The sequence below is a fragment of the Myotis daubentonii genome, chromosome 12 (genome assembly GCF_963259705.1).
Source record: "Myotis daubentonii chromosome 12, mMyoDau2.1, whole genome shotgun sequence".
Lineage (NCBI taxonomy): Eukaryota > Metazoa > Chordata > Mammalia > Chiroptera > Vespertilionidae > Myotis > Myotis daubentonii.
This window is the reverse complement of record NC_081851.1, coordinates 37,682,822-37,695,184: the sequence shown is the minus strand read 5'-3', so window position 1 is coordinate 37,695,184 and position 12,363 is coordinate 37,682,822. Positions and strand designations below refer to the sequence as shown.

Here is a 12,363-nt window from a genome sequence, read left to right as displayed (position 1 = left end):
CTGTCCTCCAAGTGCACTGGGATGTGGTATGCACTTGGGCTTGGTGCATGACGCCCTCCTGCTGAGGCCATGGTCCCCTCTGCCCAGTCCTTCCCTGCTGCCCTGGTCTTAGTCTGCTTATCCATAGTGAGCTCCTGAGGACTCCATTCCCTCATCACCATTTCAACCCAGGAGTTCCTCCTCTGCCACCTCTCCCCCCTCCAGCACCCAGTGAGCCCGGTGCCTCTTCCCGAGGCTCCCCAAGCTTCCTTCGTCCCAGGGCGCTTTTCAGTTGGAGTTTAATCACTGATTGCCTCCCCTCATCCCCTGACTCAATCATGAATGCCTTAAAGACAGAGCCTGTGCCGTCCTTGTATTCACAGTCCCTGCCTGCTCTCCCATGGCCTCCTTGGGTGGCCTGTGCAAGTCACTTATCCTCACTGGGCACCAAAGTTCTCTCCTGCCTGTAAGGTGGCCTTGGCAGTCCTCGAGGCCCAGTCCTGCCCAGATATTCTGTAACTTTGTGCTCTTTAAACTGAGTACCTGGACTCAACATCTGAGTGTCTCAAGCCTGGAGGCATCTGAGTGGCATGCTCCTCCCCCAGGTGCACCAGCTGGTACATCAGCTGTAGCCCACGTATCTTAGAAACATGGGGCCTTTTCTGCTTCTAAGACAGTCCTTTCTAGTGCTTTCCTTCTCACACCCAGAAATCTTTCTTGATTAAAACCAGCTTCTGGAAGTTTCTCCCTATCCCACGTAAAGGAGCAGAACTGAAAGAGGTCCCAGAAGCTGTCTCTAATGGCACCAGCACTAGCCAGGTCTTGCACTGCTTTGGGACAAAGCATTGGCTGCCATTCTAATGTATCTCCCAGGCAGAAAGGCCTTCCTACTCCCAGCCTTTATGGTACAACCCCAGGCTCAGAGGACCAGGCCCAGCTCTTCCTCCTATTGCACTTGCTGCCTGCACCTCACATTTGGTCTTGTGGTGGCATCATGCTCTGGGCACTCCATTTGTTTTGGTGCCCATGTGTCTTCTTGTCCCACTAGATTGTAAGCTTAACGAGGGACAGGACAGCAGTGGATAAATTGGAGATGACCTATCACTGTAGGAGCTGTCATTTCAATAGGAATGAGCAGTGAGACGCTGGACTGTACTCACCAGGCTGGATGCTGTGACTTCACTGCAGGAAACTCCCTTCGGGCTAATGAGGAAGTGGTCCTGCTCCTTGCTGACTCTCATCTGGAGGAAAGACACATGTTCTCAGGGGCAAGAAAGGAGTGGGTCATTTCCAATGACATTCTGCTTGAATCCCCTCTTTCCCTGAATCTGCTACACCCAAATCTTCCTCTCAAGAACCTTTATCTCCCCACCCCCGACCTCGAGCCATGAGAGAACTTAGTCTTTATTTGGAACTAAAGAAATGGAGCTATAAGAAGAATCTCTTGATGGTCAAGGATAGCCCTAGAAATACGATCCAGGAGTCCCTAGCTCTTCATCCAGAGAAATGTCCATTGGCCAGGTTACTTCAGGTGACCACAGTGGTTAGAACCCTTGGAAGGGCTCAGCATTTTGGCCAAAGGCCACCAGCAGTGCCATGTCCATGCCAACAGTCAGGAGTTCTCCCTTTGGATTTTTTGGGGGCCACACACAATGCCCCACCCCACTCCAAGACCCTCTCCTCACCGTGACGTAAGTGTCACTCAGCTGGGCCCAGCCATAGAGGTCCAGAAGCCGGTAGACACTGCTGATCTTGCACCGCATGAGCCGCTCCCCCTTGGCCAGGTTCAAGGGGTCGGCTGTGTGGAGGTCATTGATGGGTGTCATCAAGGAGAAGTCTGCACGGGGAGAGGGTGAGGACACGGTAGCTCGCAGGGTCAGGGGCTCCCATCTGCCCCTCCTTCCTAGCCCTGGTCCTTTCCAAATCCTCACTGGCACTGCAACTGCACGAGATACTTCAACAGGCAGGGAAGTCAGCATTCTTTCACCTTTACCCAGGTGAGAAAATCCAAAAGTCTCTGCTTATTTGGGTAAAAGTTGTATTGCTTTAGGTAAAAAATCATGACAAGGCTTAAGGTCACAGAATGAAGGGTTCTCAGAAAGCCAAGCTTACCACACATCCTAAAGATGGGCATTAAATCAAAGCAAGAATAAGTTTCAGGGTTCAAATATGGGTATATTTCATCAGTTAGTTTTCATGAAGAAGTTACTAATCCTTAGACTTGCTATTATTGTACTATTTTAACTATACTATGCAATATAACTTTTTCTCTGATTTGGAAACACGGCAAATAGAACACCAAAGTCACCCAGGAAGTAAATTCCTCAACTTTTCCTTAAGTCGTAAACTTCCGGAAGTCAGTGTGGCTGTGTTTGGCCGAAGGGCTTCAGGCCTTAGCCGGCCTCCTCTGCTCCCCTCTGGGCGTGTCTTTTGGTTCTTTATGGTTTCTCTTTGGGAATTTTGGGGGCTGTGAACGGGACTTGGAAATGGACCTAGAGGGTCTGATAGTCTTGTCCTCAGGGCACCCAAAGGGTCTAGGAGTGGAGGTCCAGCCTGTCTCATTAACCATGATGACTGCTGCCTACAGGCCTCAAGAAGGCAAAAGGGGGTGTCTGAGCCCCAGCACTCCGATTTGCCAGTGTCCAGGAACCGATACGAGAATCAGCAGGAAAGTGTTCTGACTTAAAATGACATCTGGCTGGGAGCCTCCTCATGCTGCCTCTCCCGGCATCCCATTAAAAGTTTAATGGATTAAAATGCTCTTTGGGAGCTTCTGCCATCTCTGTAAGCCTCGCTACTCCACAGTGCGATGTGTGTCCTGGGCCAGGCTGCCATTAGCTGAAATAATGAGATGGTGTGTGAAGATGAGGGTGGACTGAGTGTTATTGGCCCAACCTAAAGCAAGCACGGCAAGCCTCGAACACCCATGTCAGGAAAATGCACCCAAAAAGGTGGTACACCTCCAGGGCATGTGTCCAGTAGCTGACAGGGACAGAAGTGGTCCGAAGATCCAGTTCAACAGGCAAGAAGAACAATTAAAAAAACTCCCAAGTCAACAATTCCTAATTCAAATGGACCAGTCTGGGATCCCTTCCTCCTCTCTGTGCACCACCCTGACAAGAAATTGCCCATTAGCTTCACCCAGGCAGCAAGAAGGGAGGCATATGGAAAAGATAAGGTCCCCAGACAAAGCCGGGAGGGGGGTGGCTATTATTTGGGGGAGGGTCTTCAGATCCAGAGTTCTTTGGGTCCTTCTCTTACAAATAATGATGGAGTCCCACTGATGCTGAGGAGGCCAGAATGGGTGTTAACACACCTATCACATCCTCCACATCCTGTACCAGAGGCTGCCCCAGCCCCCGTCTGTGAAGATTATTCTACCCACGTCTTGAGGGCAGGAGAAGGGAATAGAGGGCTCCACAGGAGTCCCCATCCTCTGCCTCCAGGGTCTTAATGAAAAGAATGCTTATTCTGGCGAGCTTCACAAAAGCTAGGATGGCTGCGCACCAGGTTTATGACTCAGATCTAGTGGAGTCATTTATTCAAATTACTTAAGAAAACATAGAAAAAAGATGCAAAACCCACCAAACCTCCTGAAAGCTAAGACTAAAAGACATACTACTGCATTAAAAAAAAAAAGAAAGAAAGAATGAAGAAATGAAGGAAGAAAGAAAGAAAGAAAGAAAGAAAGGAAGGAAGGAAGGAAGGAAGGAAGGAAGGAAGGAAGGAAGGAAGAAAGAAAGAAAGAAAGAAAGAAAGAAAGAAAGAAAGAAAGAAAGAAAGGAAGGAAGAAAAGAACTTCTAAGGCAAATGGAGTGGGACAAAGAACCTCTTGAGCTTGAACTCGTGACTGCGATTTCCCTTCTCTGCATTCCCTGACTCAGACACCTGGATGCACACTAATCAAATTTCCAGTCATCCAACTGTCTTCCCGACAGACAAGAAGAATGCTGGTCAGCCCGGTTTCTCTTTCAAATGGAAGAGTATAAGGACAGAGACATGAAAATGATGAGAGAAAATATGATGGATATGGGAGACATATATAGATGATCAGTACTGATCTAATAGAAAACTTCTGGACTAGAAAACAGCATATATATATATATATATATATATATATATATATATATATATATATATTAAAGATTTACTGTATTTTGGAAGGGGGTGGAGTCAATAAAAAGAAGAATAGCCTGGGCCAGTTTGTTCAGTGGTTAGAGCATTCTCCCGCGGACCAAAGGATCTCGGGTTCCATTCCCAGTCCAGGGCACATACCTCAGTTGCAGGCTCCCCAGCCCCAGTAGGGGCATGTGTGGGAGGCAACCAATCAATGTGTTTCTCTCACATTGATGTTTCTCTCTCTCTCTTTTCCCCCCTCCTCCCTCCCTTCCACCCCCTCTGGAAATCAATGGGAAAAATATCCTCCAGTGAGGAGGAGGAGGAGGAGGAGGAGGAGGAGGAGGAGGAGGAGGAAGAAGAAGAAGAAGAAGAAGAAGAAGAAGAAGAAGAAGAAGAAGAAGAAGAAGAAGAAGAAGAAGAAGAAGAAGCCTACAATTATATGCTTCCTGACAACATTTCTGGAATACCAAGGTAAGGGGAAAATCCACATACATCTAGAAAAAAATTTCCGGTTGCCTACAAAAGAACAAAAATAGGTTGTTTCAGATTTCTCTACAATAGCAATAGATGCCAGAAGACAATGCTATAGGAGGTTTACAAAAAAAACCCAACACCACACTAAAATAAAGTAACATAAAACTGGTTAAAGTAAAAGAATCATCAGAAGTATCCCAGGCAAATATAAACAAGAATTAAAGAGATGTCAAAATATTATTATCAAAGTAGAAGTCAAGGGAAAACAATATTCTTTTGGACAGAGGGCTATTTTGTAGGTCATTTTACATAGATTAAAGGTTTAATCCAAAATGAGGCTATAGCTATAAAGAACACTCATGCCTTCAATAACATTTCATCAAGATGTCCAACGCAAAAGCTATCAGATAAACAAATAGCAATGAACAAAATTCAAATATAGTGGAAGGCAACACAACTCTCATTTATTACAAAATCAAAAACAATAAATGAAGATATAGACTAAATACTATGCCCTAGAGATAGAGACTATACTCATATATCATTTTTAAGTGATATTATTAGGCCACAAATAAAATCCCAATAAATCCCCAACACAGACATTAAATAGGCCACATTTTCTAAACATAATGCAATAAAATTAGACATTATCAACAAATCTTTAAAAGAATGCAAATTCAACCATCTGAAAATGAGAAAATACATTCCCAGAGAGCTCTTAGAATAAAAATAAAATTATAATAGTAATCTCCTACCTAGAAATTAGCAATAAAGGAAATACAATGTAACAAAATTCATGGAATAAGACCAAACTTATACTCAGAGAAAAAGAATTCATAGCCTTAAATATCTTTATTATTGGATTAAATATAAAAATAAACCACCCATTTTATTCTTCTCTAGAAAAAATATAAACAACAAAATAGACTAAAAGAAAGTTATGGAAAAGAATTAATGAATATAAAAACAAAAGCAATAAACTGGGAACAAGAAAATTAGTAGAACCAATATGAAATCCAAGAATTGGCTTATATGAGAAGATCTATGAATAAACCAATATCTGGACTGGCCAATAAAGAGAAAGTGTTAATATACAGCACCAGGAATGAGAATGGGAGTCATCTCATTCACAACAGAAACTTTAAATGATAAAAATAATATTGTAAACCACGCTAATAATTTTGAAAAGCTCCACAAAATGGATTATTTTATACAAAATATATGACCAAAATTTACTCAAGAACCAGCCAAATAGATTTTTTTAAAAACCACAGATGAAACAGAAAAAAAAAAGTTTATAAAAAATATTCCAGCCGAAACCGGTTTGGCTCAGTGGATAGAGCATCGGCCTGCGGACTGAAAGGTCCCAGGTTCGATTCCGGTCAAGGGCATGTACCTTGGTTGCGGGCACATCCCCAGTAGGAGATGTGCAGGAGGCAACTGATCAATGTTTCTCGCTCATCGATGTTTCTAACTCTCTATCTCTCTCTCCCTTCCTCTCTGTAAAAAATCAATAAAATATATATATATATATATATATATATATATATATATATATATATATAAAATATTCCAGATTTAGATGGCTTTCCAATAGAATAATAAATATTCAAAAAAATGAGACTTCCTATCTCCATTAGGGCAAAGAAAATAAAGATTGCCCAGAAAGCGAACTGCTGACTAATCTCATGTATGAATATGGATGCAAAACTCCTTGATAAAATTCCAGCGACTCAAATCCAGAAGAGTCTTTTAAAAAGAATATATCAAGACCAGGAATGATTTATTTTAGGAGTGAAAAAGGAGGTCAATATACAGAAATCTATTAATATAATTCATCTCATTAATAGTTCAAGGAAAGGAAAATCAATAAATGCTCAAAATGCAGTTTATAAAATTCTACATCCATTGCTGAGAAAAACCTTATCGAACCAGAATAAAAAGATATTTCCTGAACATAATAAAGAACAACCATCTCAAGCTCTTGTGGTAAAAGAATTTCCATTGAAGTCTGAAACAAGACCAGGATGCTTACTCTCTAACCTATTACTGAACATGTTCTGAGAGTTCTAACAATGCAATGGAAAAACTGGAAATATAAACCAAAGAGTAGATGTTGGCATGAAGGATGCAAAATAACCATTACTTGCAAATTACGTGATTTTTCTATATACAAAACCCAAAAGAATTGAATGAGAAGATACTGAAATTTAAGAGTTTGATAAGGGGCTAATATATATATATCTCCAATGATTCCCCTGGGTTACAGCAAAAACAGAAAGAAAATTAAATGGAGAATCTTTTGAAATAACAAAGTTACATAAAATTGTCAGGATAAACTTAACAAGAAATTAATAGCAACTATATGAAAATAATTCCTAAACTTTTCTGATGCACATTAAAGAAAAAGTAAATAAATAGAAGACATATAACATTTCTGAAAAAAATTTAAAATTCATTCATGCAAATATTTTTTATGGGTTTTTAAAATTGATTTTAGAGAGAGAGGAAAGGAGAGGGAGAGAGAGATAGAAACATCGATGAGAGAGAAACATCGATTAGCTGCCTCCTACATGCTCCCTACTGGGGATAGAGACAGCAACCTGGCATGTTCCCTGACTGGGAATCAAACCGGTGACCTCTTGCTGCATAGGTCGATGCTCAACCACTGAGCAACATTGGCTGAGCCATGCAAATATTTTTTAAGCACCTACTATGTTCAGAAATGTACCTAAGTCCAGGATACTATATTCTAGGACATATTAGGGAATAAGACATACAAATACCTTTTCCCCCGTGGAACTTACATTCTAACATAAATTATAAATTTAAAAATTCTCCACCAATTTAATCTATCCATTTAAAGTAATTCAATCAACATCCCAAGAGAAAATTTTGAGGTGAAGGGGAGACTTGACAAATACTTTTAAAGTTATTTTAAAGAATCAACTGGTACAAATAGTTGGGGAAAAAAAAGGCAAATAAGTAATTAAGGGTACTTGACTAAATGATAAACCATAGGAAAGTGTTTCTAAGCATGCAATCAAAAGCAGAAAACAGAGGAAAATAACAATGGATTCAACTATGTGGAAATTAAAGCGCTCAACAAGATAAAAACATCTTAAACAAAATTAAAAGGCAAGCAAGACACTGGGAAAAAAAACCTGCAATGTATTTGACAGCTAATAGAGAAACAATCTTACTTTATAAAGATTTGAAAATCTATAAGAATATGTGAGTAGGAAAATTGGCAAAGGGTGGGTATGACAATCAATTTACTACCAAAGGAAAATCATGTCCAATAAGTGTATGAAAATACATCCAACTTCGTTAGTAACTGCACATTAAAACACAAATAAAGGATTTTTCATCATCTGCCAAATCATGAGGATGAAACAAACGGTAATACATGCTGTGGATCAGAGTGGAGTAAATGGGCACTCTAGTGCATGGCTGCGGGGAATGTAAATTGGTTCCCTCTTTCTCCGGGCTAATTTGACATTATGCATTAAAGTCTATAAAACATGCATATACTTCAATCTAGAAATTCAACTCCTAGTGATTTATCTTAAGAAAAGAATCACAGATGTAATCAGATTCATCTACACGGTTGTATATTGCAGCAGCAGCAGAAGCAGAGCCAGGTACGTACCTCTCTGGCTGCTGCTCAGCTCCCCCAGGTCTACTAATGCAACTGCAGCACTCACCCCGTAGCCTGGCAACCAAGCTGCCTCTTGCTGCTCCTTTCTCTCGTCCCCACCCCACTTCCCCAACCCGCTGCTCCTGGCAGCTCCCCTGCTCCCCACATACTCATGGAAGATGTTGGGAAGACTGCGTGGGAGGTGCTGGCCATGAAGTCCGCGATCTGCCGCAGGGCCCAGATGTTGGAGGAATTGTTCCCCTTCTTCATCTGCTCCTGGATGAGGCCTTCCAGCTCCTCCCTGAAAGACTACAAGCAGGCCAAGGGGCGCTGGTCCCCCAGTGCATCTCAGGCAGGAGACCATGGGACCCTCTTCCAAGTGCCCACCCCACCCCAGGTCAGCAAGGCCGGGGCCACACTTGGGATTCCTGGGCCCCAGAAGACATTGGGCAATTTCACTGGGATTTAGGATCCTCCCCAAACTGCTATTGGGGGGGCAACAAGGAGATGCTGAGAATGGATCCTGCTCACTTTGACCTGTGGGCAGTACTCCGATTCCAGGTAACTTCCTGTGTCTAAGTGATAGTCAAGGTTGGCAGGACTTCAATTTAGTAACTGAGACATGTTAAAAAGCAGAACTGAATGAGAAAGCATGCCCATCTTCCATTAGCTGTGCCTATGGATTTTTTGAGCCTCTCAGTTTCAGAAGGATTTGATGACTTCTGAGTTCTCCACTTCTGGTTTCCCACTCAAGCACTCTCAGCCTGGCTTTTCAGAACCCGCGGGCTATGAACAAAGCATGTCTGTCCACCAGGTGGCAGCAGGGAACACGCGTGTTGGTGACTATAAAAGGGGAGAAGCAGCCTGAGCTCCTCCCATCCCCATCTCCTGCCTGGGAATAGAGTCCCACCCTCTCAGGCTCGAAACCTGCCACTTCTCCTCCCACACCTGCCACCCCTCTTAGTCACACTCTGGGGTTTTTCCACCGCCCCAGTGCTTTTAGCACCTGCCATAGTCCTTCAGGCACCCCAACACTGTGTCACCTGTCACCAAGACCGCAGGCCATCCCTCGGTGCTCCTCTGTGAGGCCTGAGCATTCACTGTGTTCCCTCAGCTGGGGCCACACATGCCCATGCAACGCCCTGGCTCCCTTGGGGCTGAGGCAGAGCCCATCCGGCAAGCACCTGGAGATACCAGCTCCACCCCTGAGCTGCCCAGCCCTTGGGACCATGCACTGTTTCCTGAGGACCCCTCAGCTCTACCGCCCTCAGACTCCCATGCTCTTCCTCGCCCCCGGCCCAAGAGCGTGTGCCCCCTCCCACTTCAGTGGTCCATTAGGCCCACATTATGTCCTTGCCTCAAGGATGAGCTGAGTCCATGCCAGGCAGACACCAACTGACCTCCTCTGGAGCTCTGGTGGGATGACCTTCACTTGCTCTCCCTTCCGGGGCCCCTGTCCCATAATCCCCTGAATTATCGACTCCCCCCGCCCCCCCCCCACCCTCTGGGGCTTTGCGGCTCTCCTCACCCTTGCCCCGGGCAGGTCAGCCTTATTGCCCCAACTGTGAGTCCTTTCTGTTGTTGGGGAAGGGGAGTCTCAGGTCTTCCACGTGGCGCCCTCTGCTGGGCTCCGGTTTACGCACATTTGTTCATTGTTAACAGCTTTTCGGGAGGAAGACTGGAAACGGAGGCTCAGAAGGGGCACTGGAAACGGATCGGTGTCTCTCAGACGCACCGATCCAAACCACCTACACCTAAGCCAGGTTTGGCCACCCACCAGCGACCAGAGAGAATCAAACACCCTGGTCTAGCTCAGCCTGAAATCGCTGAGCGCGTGAAAGAGGAATTCTCTTCCAGGTCCACCCAGACGCATCAGCGCAACCCCCTCGCCCGCCCGCGGGGCGGCCCGGGGCAGACCCCACGCACCGGGCTCTGCAGGATCATGGTCACGCGCTTCTTCTGCTCCATCAGGTTGAAGTCCTGCCGCAGGTCCGCCGCGCGGTGGCGAAGGCGCAGGTACTCAGGGTCGTCCTCAGAGAAGCGGTCGAAGTAGTGCTGCCCCTGCGGGGGCGGCGGGGAGGCGGCCTCGGGGGCGGGCTCCTCGCTCATTGTCCTGTGGGTTCACTATCCACCCTGGCACCCTGCGGAGAAGGGAAGAGGGAGGACGGGTTGGAGCTCCCAGCCGGGGCGCGCGGGTCCTAAAGCAGAATTCACAGTGGGATGCGGCTATTTCCAGGAGGCTGTAGGCGGGGCCGCGGGTTAAGGGCAGGGCACGCCGACAAGTGCCGATCCTTAGGCGGCGCTACTGCATCACTGGGCTAAGTGAAAATAAGGCACCCGCCCAGGTGTCCACCGCCCCTCCCCGACTAACCCGCCAGCCTCACATGGCCACCGTCCAGCTGAAGTGGACAGTCCCCGCAGTGCCGGCGAGGATGTCTGTGATGCCTACCTTACACAGAGTAAAGCTATTTACTGGGAATGAGCACTTCAGCTAAAACGGCAAGCCCCTAAGACGCCTCCTAAAAAAAATGTTGGCGGGAAATTCACAAAAGAAAACTGAAAAGAGAGGAGGACCATGGAAAGGTGGGGATGCTTTTCTGCACAACTTTGACTTGCTCTGGCCTCTGTAAAGGATGGAGGATGCAGATGTTTCTCTGAGGGCATCTCCCCCCATCCCCCACGCCTCCATCCCCAGTGCCTCTCCCTCAAGCCAAATGCCCAAAGAGAAACATCTGCAAAGAACACAGATGACCTACTGACAGTTGCCTTGTGGGTTCAAGCCAATCCCACGTGGTGGGGTGAGCTAAGAACCTTTCACCTAGCCTCATCCCTGGAACTTGGGGCGTAAGAAGAGACTGCAAGGTCAAACATAATGGGAACGCATCAGAGCCATGCAGACTGGCAGTCACCACCCAATTCTTCTGGGCAGACGGCGCTGCAGACCAAAATTCTCCCAGAGGCATCGCCCACTGCTCCCCACCCCTTTTAATACTCCTTGGCCCTTTCACAGCCTCGGATCCTTTTAAAAATAGCAACAAGCAACTCCCCCAACAGTAGGTGCATTGGATGTGCACCTAGAGACCCCTGGGCTCCTTATGACTGCAGGTTCCACCAGCTGCAGAACCACCTGAACTCTCTGCTTCTCTGGGACCAGCACAGGCTAGTCCGGAGCCTTCCTGGCCTGGATCCTTTCCATCCTGGCAGGAAAGGCTGGTTCTCTCGGCTCCCCTGTGGAGTGGCGGCAGTTCCCAGGCATGGGTCTGAGAGGCTCTGAAGTAGCTCTCCACGCCCTGAAGCACCAAGAACAATGGCCGGCACCACCATGCCCCAGGCCTGCCTTTGCCTCTCAGCTCAGCCCAGAGGTGCTCTGGTGGGTGTGGGGTAGGAAATGCAAGCACTGATCTCTCACCATGACAACAGGGGCCTGCTCAAACCCTCTGACTTTGTGAACCAGAGGTATCCTTTTATGCCCCTCCCTTCCCTCCCCACCCCACTTCCCGCAATGCTTCCTTGGTGATCAAAGTTGTGTGTGGAGTGGCTTAGCGGTTAAAAGGGTGGACTCTGGAGTTCAGAGTCCAGCTATGCCAGTTATCAGCTGTGTGATCTTGGGCAAGTTGCCTAACCCCCCTGTGCTTGTTTCCCCATCTATAACACGGGGATTGCAACTACTTAGCTACCTCTTTATGTTGTGTGAGGATTAGATTAGTTAATGTACATGAAATACATTCTTGAAATAGTGTCTGGTGCATAGCAAGTGGTATTAAGCATTCATTTCGAGGCTAGAGAGTCATCATAGCATTAAGAACTCCGGTAATGAGAGGCTATGATTCGAGTGTAAACAGGTGCACACTAAATAACTGTAATTATATGTTTTAGTCCAAAAATAATTCAATCTTGAGCTATATGAACAAAAGGAAGAGCATGCAGAAAAGACTGGTGAGGATGCCTAGTTCTCTGACCAGACAGGGGGTCACGTCCACCTGGGTGGGGATACAGGAAAGAGTGAGCAGGATGCTGAAGATCAGAGGAGCCAGCACTGTTATACAGGCGGGACAATGTACAGAGTGTATCTGGTGGGTGTTTGTCCCCAGTTTCTGGGACAGAGCTTCAAACACCTCGGGACTTCTAAAATGTCCAAAGACATTGGCAAT

General features: G+C 46.0%; 1 protein-coding gene across 1 annotated transcript in view; it reads right to left on the bottom strand.

Moving 5' to 3' along the window:
• ADD2 (adducin 2) overlaps positions 1-12,363 on the bottom strand; it is a 94,105-nt gene that overhangs the window by 28,001 nt on the left and 53,741 nt on the right. Inside the window, exons 3-6 of the mRNA XM_059659496.1 lie at positions 10,139-10,353; positions 8,383-8,521; positions 1,665-1,816; positions 1,140-1,220 (exon numbers count right to left, since the gene is read on the bottom strand). Of these exons, the coding sequence (XP_059515479.1) occupies positions 1,140-1,220; positions 1,665-1,816; positions 8,383-8,521; positions 10,139-10,321 (555 nt within the window). The 5' untranslated portion in view covers positions 10,322-10,353. The remainder of the gene's footprint in view (positions 1-1,139; positions 1,221-1,664; positions 1,817-8,382; positions 8,522-10,138; positions 10,354-12,363) is intronic.